General features: G+C 45.3%; 1 protein-coding gene across 8 annotated transcripts; it reads right to left on the bottom strand.

The window, feature by feature from the left end:
• Positions 1-2,946: 2,946 nt before the first annotated feature.
• Positions 2,947-21,868, bottom strand: ZNF202 (zinc finger protein 202). 8 transcript variants are annotated; one of them, XM_060304215.1, is made up of 11 exons: positions 21,745-21,857; positions 20,635-20,813; positions 14,845-15,198; positions 14,386-14,572; positions 13,410-13,603; positions 8,188-8,684; positions 7,305-7,515; positions 6,858-6,946; positions 5,270-5,399; positions 4,600-4,719; positions 2,947-4,084 (listed from the first exon to the last, which is right to left on the bottom strand). In XM_060304215.1, the coding sequence occupies exons 6-11, from the start codon at positions 8,587-8,589 to the stop codon at positions 3,093-3,095; spliced, it is 1,944 nt and encodes a 647-aa protein (XP_060160198.1). In that variant the 5' UTR covers positions 8,590-8,684; positions 13,410-13,603; positions 14,386-14,572; positions 14,845-15,198; positions 20,635-20,813; positions 21,745-21,857; the 3' UTR covers positions 2,947-3,092. The 8 variants fall into 8 exon arrangements, with proteins under 8 accessions (XP_060160198.1, XP_060160199.1, XP_060160197.1 ...); XM_060304216.1 differs by lacking the exons at positions 13,410-13,603; positions 14,386-14,572; positions 14,845-15,198 and having other exon boundaries at positions 20,695-20,813; XM_060304214.1 differs by lacking the exons at positions 13,410-13,603; positions 14,386-14,572; positions 14,845-15,198.
• Between the last annotated feature and the right edge of the window lie 1,300 nt (positions 21,869-23,168).

The raw sequence follows: 23,168 nt of genomic DNA on the forward strand, positions 1-23,168 counted from the left end.
CATGGGCTCAGTAGTTGTGGCACATGGGCTTAGCCGCTCCGCGGCATGTGGGATCTTCCCGGACCAGGGCTCGAACCCGTGTCCCCTGCATTGGCAGGCAGATTCTTAACCACTGCGCCACCAGGGAAGTCCCTATATGGACATTTTAAAGTCTCCAAACATGTAACTTAAACTTTTTGTTGTGGATTTTCCAATAAAAAATATTGTGGTCAGAGAACTTAATCTGTATAATACTCACTTGGTATTTAAAACTTTATTACAGTATACACTAGCAATTATTTTGTTTTACATCCATTTCAGGATATGTATTCTATTACTGTGAAGCATGAATCTTTATTGCCCACAAGTTATTAAATTATGTTGTGTACATTTGTATCCTGAATTCACTAGATTCTGCTCTAGAGTTTGAGCCCTCAGTTCCAGATAATAAAAATATATTTTGCCTTTATTTCCTTCCATTTACTTCTCTTGGGACTCTGCAGTGGAGAAGAGGCTGAATATTACTTGGTATTCCTAAACTAGTGGCCAAATGGTCTTAATATTATCATTTTAATTTCTTAACTTTGTTAGCAAATCACTTCATTTCCAACAATCTAGTAATTTTTTAAGTTGTCAATTCATTTAGACTACTTTATATCTTCCTCCAAATAATCTTTTAAAATCTTGCCTTTTTATTCCTCTGAAACTTTTTTTTAGTAAGGTGTTAGGGAACGCCAGGATTCATCTGTTCACAGAATTCTGAAGGACCCCTCAGGAATGGTAGGGCATCCAGGGCTCCAGCATCCTGTGTTCAGCTGTACTGCTTCTTGCTCGTGCCAGGCTCTCGTACTGGCCCTGCTGCTACAAACCATGGCTTTGCTCGTGTTTAGATTCAGGAGACAGCATATTCCTTCAGGAACCTCAGAAAATACGATCATTTACAAGAGACCAGAGATTTAGTGTCAGCATATGAAACTTTGCAGGAGGATCAGCAATAAAAGAACTATTTGATTTTTCAACACACTGCACTGTCTCTCAAACTTTCCTTTATGTATAATTCTCTTGACAGATTTTCACCTATTGCAATAATGCAGACAAATCAGTGAATGAAAAGTAATTTGTTGTTACCTCCAGAATTTTATCAACTTCCATAAATGTTATAATCTAGGGGAAATTATTTTTTGATGCTGTGCCATTTCACCCAGGACAAACTGTGCTTAAACCTTAGATCAATGGCTCAGAAATGTCTGCATGTTAGGATAGTCCCTTTGGCAAACTCCAGACTCAGCTCTTACCTCAGTTCCACCTATGGCTCTGCTAACCATGCCAGGCCTTCTCTATCCTCATGGAAAGCCATCATGTCCGCCCAGATTCTTCTGTGTGGATGATCCTTAGAAGTCTCAGGAACCTGCGGCTCTGGAGAGTGAATGGGTTAAATGGAAAGCCCTAGAAACCAGGGAACTTGGCTGCCTGTGTTACTTTCTGAAATTTCATGTGTGTGTACTTCCAGAAGGACAATGGATGACTGGAGTTAACACCAAACCAGTCAGCTGGAACATCATTACTGACCAGAACGAGAATCCCCTTGTTGAGCCGTTAAGCTTTGGCTTTGTCATCCCACCCGCATTCCTCTGGTGAACGCTGGCACACAACAGGCCGAGAAACAGAGCAGAAGAAACCAGCACAGAAGGCAGTCTCCCTTTTCATGCTTTAATCCCATACCCTGTGCTCCACTTTTGGAGGATGGTCTCCCCAGTCCTTGCCGCTCCCACACAATCAGAGCAGGTGAGATTCATGATTATTCAGCCTCACCTCCATGGAACCTTTACCAGGCAACAGAGATCCTTGGGCCATGAGATTCTACTCCTTAGTTCTTAATTACATGAGAATGAAATCACGTAAGAAAAAGCAAACAACGCAAATACATGAAAGCCTTTACTCCTGGTAAATTCTTCAGGGTCCCAGGTCTCCCTGACATCAGAGAATGAGCAGGGCGGATGGGGTGGGGCGTCAGGAGAACAGTCTGGATGGCCTTAGCCAGCAGCAGCAGCTTTTGCTTAAAGTTTCCACAATTGGAGCTCAGCTCTTCTCCAGCTTTCTTCACGTAAGTGTAGTGACCCCATTGATCAGGATTCTACAATCATGACAGTGCCTTTGTAAGCTGACACCACTTCCAAACCCCCTCACAGACTCATGGGAAGAGGGTCGGGTGGGTGGGCGTGTATATATGTGGAAATGTAAATGACTTCAACATGGTTTTAATTAGGCGTTACTGAATCCCTCAGCACCCAAATGCTACATCTCACAGATGTAGCACTAGGGACAAAACCGAGAGCCTGGCAGAACAGTAGGAGGGCTGGGCAGGGGCATTCTAACAGGAAAAAACCCACAAGGAAAGAGGCTTCTGACTAGGCCCCCCTTTCAAGCTGTGTCTGGCACCTGGTGTCATTTTGACAATGGGGAAGGGAGCAGCCTGACAAGGTCCACATGAAGCCGCCTCGATGTTTTTGCCCATCAACCACTACTCGCATCTCTCCCGAGAATCAAAGGAAAGTGCATGGTGAAGAAGTGTATCAGTGAGAGAGTTGTACAGTTAACCTGTGAAAGTGTGGCAGAGCCATCAGGATGCAGGTCTCCTGCCTTGAGTTCAGGGCTGTGTGCTTTAAGATTTGAGCCCAGGAAGGACAGAATCCTAAAGGCTGGTCCCTTACCAAACCTAAGGACCTGTCCTGGGCCACTTTAAACTTGAGGGCGTTAGGCGTCTTTAGGATAGTTAACAGCTTATTTGGGGGCAAATATAGTAAACACAACCTCTTAAGTCTTCTAATTCTCCTACTTCACACCTGTGAGGTGGAGGCAGGAGCACTCCAGTCACGGAGAGGCCTCAATTCAGGCGAACTTTGGAAAAAATATCTCCTCAAGGTGTAGAACAAAGTTGAGAGGTTCTGCGTGGGGGGGGGGGGGTGATCTAGTTGTGGGAAGAGGTTACTAACGCACACCTGGGCAGGTGAGGGAGACTCCCTAGAAAAGGTCTTCCCAGGCCGACAAGATGGCTTCTCCCAGATCACCCCTGGGAAAGAGTCGAAGGCAGGTGTCCGCACGTGGGGACCGGGCTAGGAGGTCTTTCCTGAGTGGGTCCTCTGGTGCCTGATTAAGTGGTAGCCTCTGCTGAAGCTCTTCCCGCAGGTCGGGCACGTGAACGGCTTCTCACCAGTGTGTGTTCTCTGATGCCTCACGAGGTGGTCTCTCCGACCGAAGCTCTTTCCACACTCGGTGCAGCGGCAGGGCCTCACTGAGGCATGTCCCCTCAGGTGCTTGGCAAAGGCGGCGCTGTGGTTGAAGCAGCGCCCACACTCGCTGCACAGATAGAGCTCCTCGGCCGCGTGCGTCTTCCGGTGGGCCAGGTACCGCCTGTGGTCACTGAAGTCCTCTCCACACTCTCCGCACAAGTAGGGTTTGCCTCCAAGGTGGATTCTTTGGTGTGTTGTGAGCACGGATTTCTGGCTGAAGCTTTTGCCACAAATAGTACAGAAGAAGGGTTTCTCTCCCGTATGTGTCCTCTGGTGCCTGACAAGGTCTGAAGTCCAGCGAAAGTGTTTTCCACAATCGTCACACCTATAGGGTTTCTCAACAGGTGGAGTTCTCTCAACCTGGACCAGAGGGGAGGTCTCATGCAGATTCTTCCGGTTTAGGGGATATTTATAAGGAGCGCTCATTTTGTGGACCTTTTGGTGCCTGGCGAGATGTGAGCTCCGTGTGTAACTTTTCCCACACTCCATACATTTATAGGGTTTCTCTCCTGTGTGAGTTCTCAGGTGTCTAACAAGGTGGGAGTTACAAGTGAAACTTTTACCACATACAGTACAGTCATGATGTCTCCCTAACAGGGGGTGTACAGGCATGGTTTCCTGAAGATTCGTTAAACTATGAACTTGAGAAATATTTGTGCCAAATCTTCTTTCGTTAAGTCTGCCTGGATCACCCTCAAAGACTATTTCCCAGTCTGGAGTCTGGTGAATTTCTGCATCTCCCAAGATAGACCTGTGTAGCTCCTCCAAACTCAGATCTGCTTGCTCAGGACACTCCTCATCTTCACTCCTATCTCCTGTAGAAAGGGAGAGAGGAGAAAAGAGGAAATTATAGGGGTAATGACGCCTTGCACACAATGGAGAGATTTTTAAACAGTTTTGGGAGGGCAAGACTGTAAAGAGAGAAACCCATGTTTCTTAAGTGTAGAGGTTGGGAAGAAGGAAATAACCAGTCAACTGAATGCCTGTCGTGTGCCAGGCACTTTCTTATACGCTCTCTCACGCTGTCAGCAGCCTTCGTGTGGACAAACATTATTATCCTCCTTTCACAAATATGGAGGTTGGGGATCAAGGGTTTATGTGAATGCTTAAAAAATGGTATAGCTGCAATTCCAAAAGTTCCCCTTTTTTGTCTGTCACCATTTTGCAGTACAGATCCCTCAAACCAATGATAGGCGTGAAGAGGGGAAAAGGATAGAAGAATTTGGCTTCAGAGAGAGTGCTGTCGGCTGACATGTTAGAAGAACCAGTGAGAGGGGTTCCCCAGAGGAACTGCCAGCTCGGGGGACAGATTCCCTTTGTCACTCCTCACCTGTGTAGGTGAAACTCAGGATTTCTGGCTCTTGAGGCTCCTGTGCCTCTGGGATCTCTGGGATCAAAGGCTCTTCTTCTCCCATGTGGGAGATCTCGTCTAGTCTGGGGATTGGAAACGCTGCTCAAGAGAGGGAAAACAGGACATCACGATTGGTTCAACTGTTCCCCATGTCAAGAGCAGATCTTTTCTGTTTGGCAGATTGCAGAACAATCACATAGGCAGGTCAGTCCATCAAACCTTCAGTCTCTTTAGCTTGAGCACCTCTGACGAGTACTGCCTATCTCTTGCCTTTCACCAGCAACTCAATAATCACACAGCCGTCAATGTTACCCTCTTTTCCCAGATTCAAGTAAGTAGATCGTCTCCAACCTTTATTGCTTGTTTCATAACTTATGTGCTTACCTACTCACACTAAACTTAAACTCATACCAAAACTATAGTATTACAGCTGTTTTCTTATTAGAGGTTTCCAACTACTTTCTAGGCATTTTCTCTTCCCTCTAACTTCGAAGGACACCATCTTCCTCGGCTGTCCTTCAGTGTCACTGGTGGGGTCGGCATAAGAGAAGTGTAGTACGTACAATCTAAGGTCTAAGACACCCTCAATTTCCAACAAGAAAAAGATCTCTGTGCTCAGGACACTCTAGAAACACTTGAAATTCCTTACACAAGGAGACCACAATTCCGCAGTCTTCTTCCAAGACATATTCCCCATAGAACTCTTTCTGTGTTGGATCCAGATCACTCCACTGGTCCTGGGAGAAGCATACAGCCACATCCTTGAAAGTTACCAATCCCTGAAACAACACAAAGATTCTACTAAAATGGCATGCTTTATGGAGCCTCATATTTTGTTCCTGGAATAAAGGTCATTGGTACAGGCAGAACCCATCCAGGAGACAAAGAAACTCAAATGCGACACTTGGTTCCCTTTCAGGACATCTGAGTTTCATCCTGTCGCTGCTTCCCAAGTTTCTGCTTTTGCAACTGGCCCGCTTCCTGCTCCCTCCAATCCCACTACTTTCCCTCAGCACTAGCCTTTCTGAGGATATTGTTTAAAATACAAGAAAGGTCTTAGAAGTCACCATTCAACTCCCTATTTTACACTTTAGTGCCACCTACATTTCTGCAAAAATTCATCTTTTCCAGGAAACTTTCCCTAACTGACCTTACCTAATCACACATCACTTACATAGTCTATACAGCATAAACAGGACTTTCTTCTTCAGCTAGGCTACAATCTAAAAATAAGGATGGGGGGCTTCCCTGGTGGCGCAGTGGTTAAGAATCCGCCTGCCAATGCAGGGGACACGGGTTTGAGCCCCGGTCCAGGAAGATCCCACCTGCCACAGAGCAACTAAGCCCGTGCGCCACAATTACTAAGCCTGCACTCTAGAGCCCGCGAGCCACAACTACTGAAGCCCACGAGCCACAACTACTGAAGCCCGCGTGCCTAGAGCCCGTGCTCCACAACAAGAGAAGCCACCGCAATGAGAAGGCCCCGCACAGCAACGGAAGAGTAGCCCCCGCTCGCCGCAACTAGAGAAAGCCCACATGCAGCAACGAAGACCCAATGCAGCCAAAAAGAAATAAATTTATTTTAAAAAATAAATAAATAAGGATGGGGACTTCCCTGGCGGTCCAGTGGTTAAGACTCCACACTCCCAATGTAGGGGGCACGGGTTCGATCCCTGGTCAGGGAACTAAGGTCCCGCATGCCACGCGGCGCGGCCAAAATAAATAAATAAATAAATAAAATAAAAATAAGGATGAATTCTATTCCTTTTTTCTCCAGCCACATAGCTTAGTTGTGGGGCTCTTGACCATGGTGAAGTCTTCATGAATGCCATGGCCTGACTGAATGCAGTCCCTGGAAGAGGATAGCACCCAAAATCAGAAATCGTTTTTGCAGGACAGTCAGTTATCCTTACAAATGACGATCAAGTTTATTCCTTAAAACCAAAAACAAACCCTCACTTGACAACTTCAAAGTTGTACTGGGGTGTTACCAAATAATCCCACTTTGTTAGTCCCTCTGCTTGGTGGCAAATCAAAAGGCTCTGGAGCCTGTAGATCCGACTGAGATGTTATAACTGATCTCATTAGCTGCAGTTCCTCCCCTTCCAGACACATGCAGAACTGAGAACTTAAACTGGCAAAGGAGAGTGGAAACTTGTGTCCCGTCTGACCTGTTCAGTGTATATGCCCAACGGTTCCTCAAATTCTCCATGGTATAGACAGAAACTAGGGTGCACCTGTGATAGAGCAGTAAGAAGGGCAACCATCTCTGGGTTTCCAGGGTTCCTCTCTTCAGGAAGGGCTGGGTCCTGGGGCACTGGAACCTCTAAGAAGAAAAGAAGGCAGAGATCAGCAGTGTGCAGGGCAGCCCTAAAACTGGCAAAGAGCTGAGCATCCCCCATGGTCTCTGGTGGGAAGGTGGGAGTCAAGACACAGGCCTAAGGGCGGCTTGAGTCATCCCAACGCCACCACCTGTAACACTACGGGAACGCCAGGAGAATAACCAACAAAAGTGCTATCCAAGGTAGCCCTGCTTACGGGTACTCTAGCTAGTACTGCCTCCTCTCAACACCCTGTACTCTGTGGTTTCCTCCCCTTATGATCTAGCCAGCCTCCTCGGTATGGGAGCAATATCCCCCTCCCCTCACTCTGCCACGATCCCCCCTTCCTGCTGAGGCTCCCACCGCTCTCCTGCAGGGGCTGGAACTCCAACTCCTGGCACAGGCTCTGCTCTTCTGGTGCCCCCAGATCTGGGCTCTGTGTGGTCTCCTCATGGGACTCCTCGGGGGTCAAGGTGTGTGCAGGATCCTGAAGCTCACTAGGTGACTCGGGCTCTGCTCCTGGATGCACTGTCTCCTCGGACAGGACTTCCTGGCCGTGAACATGGACAGTCACCTGGGAATAATTCCAACTTCCAGTCACCATGGAGTCAGGAGGAAAGTCTTGGTTGTCATCAGGGCTTATGTTAGGAGAAGCTGCCAACAGGAAAACTCCCAGAGGGACCCAGACGAGGAGGGGAAAGTCCAGTCCCACTGGGGCGTGCGAGGAGGAGCCGAGGTTATCCTCGCCAGGACAAGGGGGGACATTCAGATACTGCCCTGCTTTCTCATTTCCCTCAACCCTGCCTGTCACCAGGGCTCTGAGGTCCCACCCTTCCCATCTTCGCCTACCCCACCTGCGGCTCGCCTTGCTGTGTGCTTCCCTGTCTGTCGTCCTGAAAGGGGGATCTGTCACTGCGGGGCTGAGAACCTCTGAGGAAGTCACGGAATTCTCCTCCCCAGGAAATGGAGGTTCAACATCCAAAGGGAAAACCAAAGCCGTATCACCTTGTGTGCTGAGGCCACAAAGATGGTCCCTAGGCAGGTGTTTCAAGAACCAGGAAGTCACACTCATACACACACAAACACACACACTCCTCTGTCCCATGGAGCTTATGGATCTAGGTACAACCCAAGGGCAGAGCCAATTCCATTTATGGGGTAATTTACGTAAGCCCTACCCCTAAATCCATGCTCCCAGCAAATAGACCCCCTCCACATCACACAGATCAGGACTCCCCCTCCTCACCCACCGCCTTGGTCTCCTGGGTTGTTTCTGCAAACCCTCCACCAGCGTCACGGCCTCCTCGCCACTCTCTGGCCGCTGGCCCCGCACCCAGCTCTGCAGCTCTCCGGGCAGGACAGTAAGGAATTGTTCCAGCACAAGCAGCTCTAGGATCTGCTCCTTTGTCCTCCTCTCTGGCCTCAGCCACTGATGACACAGTTCTCGGAGTCGGATGAGAGCTTCCCGAGGGCTTGCTGCTTCCTGGTAGCGAAAGCGCCGGAAGTTCTGGTGCGACGTCTCAAGCACAGGGTCATCCCTCTGTAAGACAGACTCTGGCCTACAAGTGAAATCATCTTCCAATTTCACCATGAGAATCCCCTCTTCTTCCCAAAGATCCTGGTCCTCCGGTTCCAAGGCTGTAGCCATTGTCTGGCTCTGGGGTGGTCTCACACCATCGAGAGCTCACACTGTCGTTCCCCCCGTCTCAGCCTGGGCACCTTGAGGAGTTTCTCCCAAGGGACCTGGGTAGAGAAGTAAAGACAGACAACACTATGAGCATAAAAGTATACACAGGAATAACAGTTCTGAGCTCAATCATAATCCTGTACACATAACACTCCCAAAGTTAAATCCCCTTTCCCCTAATCTCCATAACATATGTTGTAAATAGATCTAGTTGGAATAGGATAAGCTATGCCTGAAGGTATGTTCTCCCACTCCTTTTCCTAGGCAAGGTTCACACCCCATAGAAAAACAGAAAAACATTGCATTTCTACATCATGAAATATGGGAACCTAAAAGGAAAATGGCTAGGAGAAAGGACAGTCATAACTGCCTGCTAAAAATGCGGTACTGACCACAATCTGTTTTACACACATACACGCACATGCTGACATATATATTAGGATATATATTCTGAGAAGAGACACAGTGACGGGGCTGAATTAGACAGAGAAGGCTTTGTGGAGGTTCACTGTGAACTGAATCACACTCCGTATTAATTTATTCTGTAAACTGGGGACTCTCCGAGATTTGAGAGGATTGTATGCGATAACAGCTAAGAAAGCCACTTACACACGGTGGCTGGCACATAAGCACCCCCAAAAGCGATCCTCCTCCTAAGACATCTTTAACTGGAAGACCTACAGACCCTCAAAACTAAATTCACGATTCCTACTCCCAAGTCCACCCCTTCGTGTAATCCTCTTGGCTGAGATCATCACTTGTTAAGTAAACACTCAACGTTATCATCTTTGGATTCAACTTTGAATCTTACCCATTGCTTACAGCTCACTAAACCAATTGTACCTCTTAAGCCTCTAAATCTGTTTCCTCCTGATTTAGTTGGGGCCCCCATCTCTTGCCTGGACTACTGCCATAACTTCCTAACTGGGATCCCCGCAGTACTCAGCTATGAGCAAAACGCAACAGACTCAGCTGTGGAGCTTCTGCAAAACACAGCATCACACATCATTCTTCTGGATATTCTGAGTCAAGTCAACCTAGGGAACTGTATCTTTAGAAATGCTACATGTGGTTCTGATGTGCATCCTAGCTGAGAAACGCTTAGTGCATGTAAGGTTAAGAGAGAGTCCTGGAGTCAGATTGCCAGGGTTTGAATCCTGGCTCTATTGTTTACTAGATACGGGGTCATGGTCAAGTTCTTATTCTCCTTATGCCTGTTTCCCCTTTACAGAATGGAGGTAGGATGGAATCCATCTAATAGGGTTACTATGAGGAATACCTGTGAAGTGCCTAAAAGTGATGGTGCCCCAATGTTAACCATTATCTTTCTGAATAATAGTTCCAACTGCATCACTCAACATTTAAAAATAATTTCATACTGTTAGTAAGATCAGTTCCAAAATCCTTGGCATGGTACATGAAGCCCTTCACAACCAGCCCTCAATTTATTTTTCAAGCCTCATATCCTCCCCTCTTCTCTGTATCACCTGCTATAATGAATGCATTGCTGACCTCCCTACAATAGGGTGCCTTTCCAGGCCTCCAAGTCTGTAAAAGTCTGTTCCTTTTGTATGGAAAACTCCCACCACCAATGCTTCACGTGTGTTCCTACTTCTTCTCGACAGGTCCCCTCTTCTTCATTCCCAGGATTTACAGTTTCGGTCTTAAATCAGTTCTCTGGATTACTGCAATTGCCTCTAAATGTGAGCTATCTGTCTCCAGGTTTGTTACCTTCGTCACCATTCATCATATCACAAGAGTGACTGCTCTTGGCAAACCTGGTCCTGTCCCTTCCTTATTTAAGATCCTCAATCACTCCTGTCTTGGAAGTGAAATACAAACTTCTAAGTATTATGTATTAGGTTGACCTTCATCTTGGGTTTCTTTTTTTTTTTTTTTAATATTTATTTTATTTACCTGGCCTCACCAGGTCTTAGTTGCAGCACACAGGATCTTTCAGTTGCAGCATGTGGGATCTAGTTCCCTGACCAGGGATCAAACCCGGGCCCCCTGCATTGGGAGCATGGAGTCTTAACCACTGGACCACCAGGGAAGTCCCTTCATCTTGTTATTCCTTTGCCTTCCTCTCCAATCCTTTCAAACACACACATACACACATGCACATTGTGCATGTAAAGCACACAAAAGGTCTATGGTCTTTGGCTTTTGAACATGCCGTTCCTTCCAACTCTTTACCCTTCATTAGGTTAAACTTACTTATCTTTCAAGACATAAATAGGTAAGGCTTCATGTCTCCTGAGATGCCTTCTTTGATCCCATTCTCCCTGCCCTTAGACCTGGTTAGAAATCACTTTGCTTCCCCAGCTATCTGGACACATCTGTATCTCAAAATCTGCCACATCACACAGTCGTCGTTCATCTTTCCCCTGAAACCCCTTGAAGTAGGCGACTATCCTTCAATCAATTTCCAATACCTATAACAAAGCACACAATAAATGCATCTAAATGAATAAGCCTCCACTTTGAAGTTTTCTTCCTACATTAACAGTAAGAATCAATCTTTTCCTCCATAAGTTTCTACTCTTTTTTATTCACCAAATCTTGTTAATCCTACCTTCTAAATCTTTCAAATTCATGCATCTCATCTCCACTGCCATTCCCCGAGTGAAGCCGTTATGACCCACTAAAAGGCACTGATAGGACCTCTTAAAAAGTGACGATATCCTCGGCCCCTACGACTGCACTGGCACTTACATGTGGAACGAACCACTTGGTTCAAATTTTACCAATGGGCTTCCAGGTGCCACCGCCTCCAGACCACTCTCCACATGCAACCTGAGGGTTCTTCATTTTCCAATCTTTTTATGCTTCACTACAACTGCCTCAGGTCCACCTTCAAGGTCAACGATCCACTCTTAACAGCTGTAACATGCTGTCTAACGTGCTGTTGCCCATCAACCACCAAATTATTCATTATTTAAATCTGTATCTCAAATCACTTTTCATTCAAGCTTATTTCATTTTTCCATTACCCGCAAACATTCACTACATAATCTCATGGTCTATAGTTCTGTAATTTACAGATCTTCCTGGGCTAATTTACCTACTTACTACATCTGCTCTATCTCATGGTGGTGTTTTTGCAGGTGGTTTGTAATTTTTTTACGTTTTATGCCCATTTTCTTTGGGAGAGCCCTAGGTTATAAAAGTGAGCCCTTTGAATGAAATTTCCTTTGCTTCCATCCAAGTACTAGTGGTTTCAGTGTATCTTAATTTCTCAGTCTTCCTGAATTATGCCAATAGTGTCTTACTTAGGCCTAAGCCTGTGAGTGATTTCTGTCCCACCCAAGGCTATGGAGGCCTACAATTCCTTGCCCTTTTGCTTGATCAGTAGACAGATTTTCACGGAAGGAGTAGCTCTTCAAGGCTCCAGGCTGGCAGATACTCAACTCTATATCCCTCCCCCATCCCCACCAGTGCCCCATTTTCATATCTCCTTGTTGGAATATAGGTATTAGAACCCCAAACTTTAGAAGTCTTTATTTTGGTTTGAAATCTCCTCGGGCTGTGGTGGAGTTAGACTGTGCTCACTCCTCCAGCTTTTATTTCTGGAACGTAGACATTTACCTTTAGTTTGGGGTCAGGGAGGCAGGTGAGTGCAAGCATTTAAAAATGGGCAAGAGCCATATCCACATCAATACCACCTGCAGTGCTGCGGTAAGGTCTGAGTGGTGACCCTTCTAACATACAGAATCGGCCAATGGCTTCACACTGTCCACAGGGTAAAATCTAAACCCCTTACAATTTGATTCCCAAGGCCCTGCAAGACCTGGCCCCTGCCCACCTCTCTTCTCCAACGACTGCTACTGCGTTAAAAGTTGCTGCTCAAATACACTGCTGTATCTCTTTTCTGCGCCCTCACTAGGTGTTCCTGATGCTGTCGACTCTGCCTGAAATACCCTTTCTACCCCTTTTACTTGGTTAACTCTACTCATCCTTCAGATCTGCTTTCCCCAGATGCCTTCCCTGGTCCTCCCAGATTGTTTCCACAGGAACTTGGACCCTGTATCGCAGCACACACATATATCTACTTTTTGTGTGGTAAGAATTGTTCATCCTCCTGTTTAATTCACCAGACCATAAAGCTCCGAGGGCAGGGCCACACAGCACCCAGCTCAAGGCCTGTCACACAACAGGTTCTCAGGCAGAGACCACGGTAAGTCTTTTTAAGTCTTTCTCTGGAAGGACAGATCCAATATCCTATTAATTCTTATTCACTCATTTGTCCAGCTAACTGTGTGCCAGACAAATGAATAAATAAGGGAAAAAACACTTATTATTTGGATTGCGAGTAAAACAGAATACTCTTAGTGGTTCCTGAAGTGAGGAAAACACAACTCATCACAAGGAATCTTCAGGCTGCCTTGGGAGGATCCACATACAAGTCACACAAAGCTGTGCATTTGAAAAAAAAAATCATTTTCCTTTGAAGATGTGAATCAACCTTAATATGCACAAAACCGGACATCAAGTAACTTAACACAAGTACACAACACTGATTATTTATCCAGACAATCCCCCCAACATCTGCAAGGCAGGAAAAGAAGATGGAATTGATACTCAGGGTCTCTGGCTTAATGAAGGGATTTCTATTAACTTAAAAATGGGAGAACTTGCCCAGCGAAGCAGGCTAGGAACTCTCACTGTTTTCACGTAGCACAGTCCACGAGATGCCCTACTACAGATTCTATAAAGTATGCGCTGACAGAGGGTTCCTGCTCTTACAGGGCTTTGCTCTCCAAAGAAAAAAAGAACGTAACAGCATCACATAGAAACTGCTGCTTTAAAATGCTCTTCAGAAATCACGGATTGAGATTTCCTTCGCTTGTTTTGTATTTACTTTGGCAGCCTCGGAAGATGAGATGGCGACAAAAGGTCAGCAACAGCGGAATGAGGGGCGGCAGAGTCGTCCTTGTTGGGGCAAGAGATGGGAAGGAAGAGAAGGCGGGCAGTGCTGTGAAAAGAGCACCGGATTAGGTATCCAAAGGTGTACGTTCCAGCCCACATCCCCACAAACCTGGAACCGCTCTAAGGGCTTCCTGAGACGAGGTACACAAGAGCCCTTGTAAAGGGTGAAGCCCTCTTCAGACAACAACTCTCCTAACTCTCAGGGTTAGCTGAGACCTCTGAGAGCTTGTGAACTAGAGCATGCTGTGCAAATGTCAGGTGTCAGTACTAGAGACAGAAAATGGGCTTTGCATTTTATTCCGCCATTTATGGGATGGGTTACCCTGCAAGTCTGCCTTGCAATTCGTTGCCTTCTAACGCCTTCCCTCAGTGTCTGTCCTTGGAAGGGTTCCACAGTGACAGACAAAAACCCAACAACAGGATACTATAGAGAGACCGTGAGGCCAGGCCAGGAAAAGTGAAAGACCTGTTTCCAGAAGGCTCTAAAATAATGTCTGCAGAGATGCCTCGGCCTGGGCTGGCCCCACCACCTAGCCTCTTCAGTGTTTCTAGGACGTCTGGGGCAGGACTGTGGAGGAGATGTGGGAAAGGCAAGACCTTTCTCCAGTCTGTGGTCCAGCTGTCTCTGTCCATATCTGAGTGGGTCCCATGCCAGTTAAGGCCCTAACTCAACCCTAAAGACCAGAAAAGAAAACTGCACGCAGTGAAAAGATACCTGGGTCTCTATTTTAAAATGTTGTTCCTACTTGGAGTGATCTTTCTGGACCCTAAACGACAAGGTCTGTAGTCTTATAGCATCTTCCTAAAGGAGAGATGGGATCTACTTACTGGCAAATAATTAATCTTCAGAAGAAAACAGTGATCAGAGAGGTTCGAATGATGATATTCAGCAGACATTTAAATTCTTTCCAGTCTCCCTTCTCCTCTTTGACTCTAAAGCGGGCCCAGAGCCTGGAGATTTGAATCAATGATCGCTGGGACTAACCAGACGCTTGCAACTGCTCCTCTCATTGCTCTAGAAAAAATAATCAGCTAATAAAAATTGTTAACCGCCCTTTTCTACTCCTGTAGTGTTCTTTAAAACTAAAGACTACCCACTATGATCCTCCTACAGGAAAGATTCTTTCATTTTACTGTTACTGATCCTTACACAAACGTTTACCCATACTTTCCACATAATGGTTAGGGGCTCTGGAGCCTTAGTCTGGATCCCTCCCCTCACCTATTAGCCAGGTGACACTCCCTAAGCCTCAGTCCAATCTCCAACATGTGGCAAATACTTCCTACCTCATATGGTGGTCTTAAGGATCAATGAAGTAATGCATAGAATTGCTCAGCACAGAGTTTGGTATATGGTAGATGCTCTATATATTCTGTTCTTTCCTTCAAATCGCTTTAAATCCTTTTGGGAAGAAGATTTACATGATAATCAAACAGTCCTTTATTTCATCATAATTCAAAACAAAATTTTTTTTAATGCACAGGGAAAATCTTGGTCTGTTTACTGTTACATCAAAAGTAAAGTGTTAAGGGAGTTCCCTGGTGGTCCAGTGGTTAGGATTCGGCGCTTTCACTACTGTGGCCTTGGTTCAATCCCTGGTCGGGGAACTGGGATCCTGCAAGCTGCGTGGTGCAGACCCCCTAAAAAAAAGTAAAGTGTTAAACCAAGAGAGAATTCTTGCTTTGAAAGCACTTATAAGCTAAGATTAAACAAGACCCTTGGAACCAGATGGGATGAAAACTTAAAGATAGGTTTTCCTGCCTAAGACCAGAGTAGTGATACTTCTGTTTACCAATATCACAGTCCTGTCCCCTTCCTCTAACTGGGAAGAGGCAACCTGAGGCAAACCCAGTTAGTACAGGCATACCCCATTTCACTGCGATTCACCTTTATCACGCTTCATAGATAATGTGTTTTCTGTTTTGTTTTCTTTTACAGCTTAAAGGTTTGTGGCAACCCTGCAACAAGCAAGTCTATCAGTGCCATTTTTTCAACAGCATTTGCTCACTTGATGTAATCACATTTTGATAATTCTCACAATATTTCAAGCTTAATTATTACTATGTTTGTTGTGGTGATCTGTGATTAGTGATCTTTGATGTTACTATTCTAATTGTTTTGGGGTGCCACAAACTGTGCCCATATAAGATGGCAAACTTAATCAATAAATGTGTGCCTTCTGACTGCTCCACTGACCAGATGTTCCTCCGTCTCTCTGCCTCTTCTTGGGCCTCCCTATTCCCTGAGACGTAACAATGTTGAAATTAAGACAATTAAAAACCCTACAAGGGCCGAAAGTATTCAAGTGAAAGGAAGAATCGCGTGTATCTTGCTGTAAATAAAAAACTAGAAGTGATTAAGCTTGGTGAGGAGGGCATGTCGAAAGATGAGACAGGCTGAAAGCTAGGCCTCTCGCCCCAGTTGGACAAGTTGGAATGCAAAGGTAAGTTTCTTGAAGGAAACTGAAAAGTGCTACTCCAGTGAATACACAAATGATAAGAAAGTGGGGAAAGTTTTCGTGGTTTAGATAGAAGCTCAAACCAGCCACAACAATCCTTTGAGCCAAAGCCTAATCCACAGCAAGGCCCTAACTCTCTCTAATTCTATGAAGGCTGAGAGAGGTGAAGAAGCTGTAGAAGAAAAGTTTGAAGCTAACAGTTTGGTTCATGAGGTTTAAAGAAAGATGCCATCTCTGTACCATAAAGTGCAAGACGCAGCAGCAAGTGCTGATGCAGAAGCTGCAGCAAGTTATCCAGATCTAGCTAATTCATGAAGGTGGCTAAGATAAACAACAGATGTTCAATGCAGACAAAACAGTCTTCTACTAGAAAAAGATGCCATCTAGAACTTTCACAGCTAGAGAGAAGTCAATGATTGGCTTCAAAGGACAGGCTGATTCTCTTGTTAGAAGCTAATGCAGCTGGTGACGTTAAGTTGAAGTCAATGCTATTTACTATTCTGAAAATCCTAGGGCCCTTAAGAATTATGCTAAATCTACTCTGCCTATGCTCTATAAATGGAACAACAAAATCTGGATGACAGCACATCTGTTACAACATGGTTTGCTGAATACTTTAAGCCCACTGATGAGACCTGCTGCTCAGAGAAAAAATTTTCTTTCAAAATATTACTGCTCATTGAACAATGTACCTTGTCACCCAAGAGCTTTGATGGAGATGTACAATGAGATTAATGTTTTCGTGCCTGTTCACACAACAACCATTCTGTAGCCCATGGATCAAAGAGTAATTTCAACTTTCAAGTCTTATTATTTAAGAAATACATTTTGTAAAGCTATAGCTGCCATAGACAGTGATTCCTCTGATGGATCTGGGCAAGGTAAATTGAAAACCTTCTGGAAAGGATTCACCATTCTAGATGCCATGAAGAATATTAGTGATTCATGGGAATAAGTCAAAACATCAACATTAACAGGAGTATGGAAGAAGCTGATTCCAACCTTCATGGATGACTTTGAGGGGTTCAAGACTTCCAGTGAAGGAAGAAACTGCAGATGTGGTAGAAATAGCAAGAGAACTAGAATAAGAAGTAGAGCCTGAAGATGTGACTGAGTTGCTGCAATCTCATGATAAAAACTTCATGGATAAGGAGCTGCTTCTTATGGATGAGCAAAGAAAGTGGTTTCTTGAGACGGAATCTACTGGTGAAGATTGCTGAAATGACAACTAAGGATTTAGACTATTACATAAACTTAGTTGATAAATCAGCAGCAGGGTTGGACAGAACTGACTCAGTTTTGAAAGAAGTTCTACTGTGGGTACAACGCTATTAAACAGCACCGCTTGCCACGGAGAAACTCTTCATGAAAGGAAGAGTCAATTAATACCGCAAACTTCATTGCTGTCTTATTTTAAGAAATTTCCACAGTCACCCCAACCTTTAGCAACCACCACTCTTCAGTCAGTAGCCATCAACATCAAGGCTAGACCCTCCACCAGCTAAAAGATTATGATTCACTAAAGACTCAGATGAGGGTTTGCATTTTTTAGCAACAAGTATTTTAAAATTATATACATTTTTTTTTTAAAGACACAATGCTATTGCTTAATCAATCGACTCCAGTACAGTGTAAAGAGAACTTTACAGTACAGTGTAAACAGTTTTTTGGAAAACCAAAAAATTCCTGTTTTTATTGCGATATTTCCTTTATTGCAGCAGTCCGGAGCTGAACCCGCAATATCTCCGAGGTCTGCCCATATACCCAAGAGGTCCTCTGAAAACCTAACCCAAAAGGCAGAAGAAATGAAAGGGAATACCTTCACTGACTTTTTGCCTTCTAACACATCATGATCAGTGTGCTTCAAACCATGTTTAAAAACTATTTAAGATATTCTTGCCATTTATATTTTTTCTTCCTTCGTTAGAGTCAACATAGATTTAGTTAAGATTCTATTCAGCGATTCTTCACTAGATTTGAGTAGCAACGGGAGAAGTAGCTCAAAGGTAATTATAAGGTGTAAAAAAGAGGAAGACAGGAAGAAATAAAAGGAGAGGCCAAATAAGTAGTGGGTGGTACAGGGAGTCAGAGGAGGCTAAGACATAAATATCTTCTGCCACTAAATTTTATAGACTTTGCAGTTAGGATCAAGGTATAAAAATGTAATTGAGAGTAAATATAAACATGAAGAATTTAAATAAAGCTATAAAAATCATAACAATTCACTTTATTTTCAATTAAAATGTTTCCTACAAGTACGTACACAGGCCCAGGAGGCAGTGCTGGATCGCTGTTGATAGTTCTCCCTTCAGAGGTGGATGAGCTGTGTGCCACCTCCTAGAGGTGTGTCATCTGGGACAAGTCACATCAAATCATCTTGAAAATGGGGATGATTTTCTACCTAAAGGCAGAGAGCTGGATCATTTTTTGAGAAACTATCCAGCTTTTTGATGGTAATAGAGGGGCTTTGAGGGGTACAAGGATATGTGGCCTCTTTATTGAGTACCTGGGCCATAATGTATTAGCCTGAAGATGGTGAGAGGAATTTACTCAAGAGTTGAGAAGGGCTAGAGGCCAAATACAGGTTCTGAGACCAGAATTAAATATCCTGCCACCATGATCATATTGGGTAACCTCCAACATGAAACTAGGCTTTTTAAACTTACAGGTTTTTACCCAGGGGTGGTTAATGGCCTGAATAAAGCAGGCCAATCTACATGCCTCAGTTTAAAACAGAATGTCACAAACTAATCTGAAGTAGGAAAAGGGTGATCACCAAACCTGACACCCACCCTGATGAGGGTAGCAGCTTTTATCTGGAAGCCAGAGTTAAACTAGCCAAATACACTTAATTCACTACAGTGAACACGGTCAATGCCGATCACACAGAGGAAACATTATTTAATGAAAGAAAAAAAAAAGGATATTTTATAAATATAGCTTGACCTGAGGTATAAATGTGGATAATTCAGAAGTTACTTCAAAAGTCATTCACTATGTTTTTAGTTTTTAATTAATATTCTCTGTCAAGGTACTCCCTGCTCTGTATGTAGATGACTTCCTTCTGGCTTTGCCCAAGGCTCCCTTGCGTATGATGAGATGAAGGATGGGATCCATGCCTGCTGGACCACAGGAATCTGAGGGGTATCAGGTTTCCACTGCAGAGTAAATCATGGTCCAAAGTAGGTGCCATTCTTGCTCTGGGCCACTGTTTAGTGTCTTTTGTCTCCCACTGTGAGCCCTGTCCCTGAAAGCAAGGACCTCCTTATATATTTTTATATTCCCTGTTCCTAACACTTCGTCAAACACCTGGTTAAAAAGATGCTCGATAAATGTGTGTTGTATTTATTTAAGCTGTTGATTTCTCTTCCCCCAACTTGAATACAGACACTGAAATTCAGAATCAGTGGGTGCCAGGGCTTCTGAGGACAGTTACAGGAATTTGGCATTAGCATTTATTCCAGTCCCCTGAGGGAATCAGGTGGCACAGCCATATACCACTTTACTATGTTACACAGGATTAGTGGAGGAAAACTTCTCCAAGAGAAGGCAGGGGATGGAGTTCATTCATCCCAGAAGTATCTACTGAGCATCAATTGTGTGTCCCACACAAGTCAAGGTGCTGGGCAAAGAAAGATGAAAAAAGCACAGGCCCTGACCTTAAAGAATTTAACATGTAGTTAAAAAATAGCTGGGACTTTGGCATACTAGGAACTCACAGCAAAAACCTAGAATATGGGTATAAGCTATATGATAAAAATAGAAGCTCCTATCAAGAGAATTAAGAAAATCAAGGGAAAAAACTCACCAGTATTTCAGCTTCAATTCAGCTTAAGAAAATGTAGCACTTTGAGTTTTTTTGAAGTACACTTTCTTAATTTTACAAATCAAGGAACTCAGACCTAAGTGGTTAAATTACCCACACAAGATCATCGTACTAGTTTCAAGTACAGAAGTACTCACACACAGGTCTTTTGATGTCCAAACCACTGCAATGTTTGTGTGAAGAAGTCTGGCCAAAGGCAGTGGTTCTCAACGTGGGGAAACCCAGACCAGCGCACCAGCACCAGAGAACGTGTTACAAATGCAAATGATCAAGCCCCAGCCCTGACCTATAATCAGTAACTCTGGGGGTGGCCCCAGTAATCTGTATTTCACAAGCCCTTCAAGGGTTTAAGATGCTTGGTAAGTCTGAGGACCAGTCCCTAAGGCAAAGGAGATAAATCTGAGGTTCGAGCAGAAGGGATCCAACTTTTCCAGTGCTGGCCAAATTTAGAGGAAAGGAGTCTAGGACTGCTATATGTGTTTTATGTCCGTGCCAAATTAGCTGGAAAAAAAATGTTGTAAACCTGTAACTTACCTCATCTGCATAGTTTATAATGCCCAAGAGTCCCTCACTTCGTAGTAAACCTTGCTGTGCCCTTGAAATAACTGTCTACTGCAATATGGTATACAGAAAGAGTGCAAAACGGGTACAGCTGGAGGAGAGAGGGGACAAGATTATGAATCCCCGGTGCTTAGTCCTAGGAGAAAAAAATTTTTCCTCCCTCCAAGCCTGCCCACCCTCTTAGGCTAGATAGTAATAGCAAAAAGCTACCCAAGACAAATGGCTACAAACCCTAACTGTTCCGCTGTCATACATTTCCCAGCAACAAGCCTCCCATGGCTGTCCCACAACCTTTCTGAAGTGGCTTTCTGGATCAAGGGCCATGGGGCAGCTTGGAAGAGAAGTTGGAGGGATGAGGGACTCCACTAGCTTTCCTTGTGGCTTCTGAGTGAGGCTGCCCTGGGTGTCACCTGCAGAATGTGGACAGAGAGAAAAAGCAACAGTTCTAAGCCTAGCCTCTAAGTAGAGCCTGGATGTGGCCCTGCTCCCCAGGACCAAGGCAGACAGGGTTATCAAGGCGCCTAGAAGACAAGAACATCAAGGCCCAGAAAAATAAAAATCGGGCTGGCACCTTTCTGAAAAACACATACAAACTAACAAACTTTTCGCGAAACCAGGTGAGAAGCAGTCCCCATATACTCCCGCTGAGGGTAGCGGTGGTGTCGAGAAAAGTGCCCAAACTGGCTGTTAGGGGTGGGGGAGGGAAGTTGCAAGTGGAGACTGCAGTCATTGGCTTGAGAGGAAGCTCGGGTCCGTCACGGTGCAGCTTAAAAGCCACAGGCCAGGTGGTCTCCAAGGCCTAGCATGATCACGGGCGATAAAATCACGGGAGATAAAATCACGGGTGAGGGTATCTGCGTGTGTTGCGGCGTAGTTAGTGGTGGCAAGTGATGGGGCTCGCCTGGGCAGGGAGCCTTCGGGGGAATTCTTGAGCCAGCTGAGAGGCGGGGTAAAAAACTGCGGGAAATGAAGGGGCCTCGACCACTCCTCCCACGGTGCCCGGAGGACAGTTGGCACGGAAGCAATGGGAGGGCGGTACGAACTAACTGCGTTTCTGCAGGCCTCAAGAGGGGGCGGAAGGCGGTGGCTGCAAAGAAAGAAGCCTGGAGCGCGTTCCACGTACCCGAAGGTTCTAGCTTCGGCCGCCAGGAAACACGGGGACCACAACGCCTCAGCCCCCTCAACATACTGCCGCCAACCCCTTCCACAGGACAGTACGATTTCCCCAGGCTCTAGGGGGGCGGGGTCTCCGACCCCTCCCCCTCCTCCCCGATCAGCCCCGCTCAGCCTCGCTCAGCCTGCTTCGGCCCGGCCCGGCCCGGCCCAGCCCCCAGCACTCACGGCTCCGACAGCTCCGGCGGCTCCTCCCCTGCCCCGGCTTCTCCCCAACCCACTCCCGGCCCTAGCAGCGCCGCCAGATCCGAGCCGCGCGGGGCCTGGCGGGTCGGAACACGTGGGGCCTTTGCGCCCGGAACCGGAAGCTGCCCTTCACCCCGCCTCTTCGCCGCGCTGGGGCCTTTCTAGGCTCTTGGGAGGTTTGCTTGTTTCTCTGTGCCCCTAGCTGGTGGAGTTGCCGTATTCCCAGGGGAAGCGGGTCGGGGGGCCTCAGCTTCCGCCCGCTCGCCCGCCCCTCTCTGCATGGGTGGGGGGGCCCTCGATTAACACACGTACCTTCTGCAGGGGGGCTCCGTTCTGTTTTGGGTCTTTGTTTTAATTTTGATGCCTATATCTTGACTTGGTTTTCTTAATTTTTTTTTTTCCTTTGCATTGTCGGCGAAGCATGGTAGAAAAGAGCAGTTGTGGGTTTGAATACCGGCTCTTGTAGTCGCCGTCAGTTGTAGGGGTTCCGACAAATTCACACCTGAACCTCAGTGTCCATCTTCTGAAATGGGCGTAGTAATACCGTTACTCTGCAGGCTAAATGGTACATTGCATGTGAACTGATTGGAGCTTAGTAGAAGCTTAGTAAGAGAATAGTTATGGCATCATGGTTCTCCTGTATTTTCCTTGGGCATTTCTTTGTGTTTCTTTACTTTGAGACTATCTTCCCTGATCTCATTTGTTCATTTTTGTGTGGGCAGTGACGTTTCTGCCTGTACCTGCAATTTTCCTTCTGTTCCACTCCCTAAGTCACCACTCTCCACGTGCCATGTCAGGGCCTTCTCTTCCTGAACTATGCCTTACACATTTTATTTTCATGGGACACATTGGTGGGATCTGGTTATTGTGTTTGAACCCAAGGTATTAATCACTTTTGGTGGAGGGAGACGAATTTACAGTTCATGAGAGCCTGCTGTGCTAGATGTTTTCTCTTTGTATCTCATTTAATATTTTTAAGTATTAAGTTCATAAGTAATACATAAATTTGTTCTTCTAAACGTTTAAAACATTACAGATAAAGCTAATGACTTTTTACTAATCCTGGCTTCCTCATCTCTCTCACCAAAAGTTTCTTATGAACCTGTATTTATCTTCCAGACATTTTTCTGTACTTTTACATACAATACATATATGTATTAATAGAAAATATATAGTATTTTGTGTGTGCATACGTGTATGTGTGTGTTCCTGTTGGAGTCCTCAGTTTGCTGTTTTCTCCTAGCAAAGGGCCTTGGAGATCTGTCCACAGTACGTACAGTTCTCCCTTATTCCTTCTACTTTTCTGCGTAACATTCCACAGTCTGAATAGCCATTCGCTTAGTGATAATATATGTTGTTTACAATTGTTGTTATTATGGACAATGCTATAATAAACATACTCTGCA

The sequence above is a fragment of the Globicephala melas genome, chromosome 8, assembly GCF_963455315.2.
Source record: "Globicephala melas chromosome 8, mGloMel1.2, whole genome shotgun sequence".
Taxonomy (NCBI): domain Eukaryota; kingdom Metazoa; phylum Chordata; class Mammalia; order Artiodactyla; family Delphinidae; genus Globicephala; species Globicephala melas.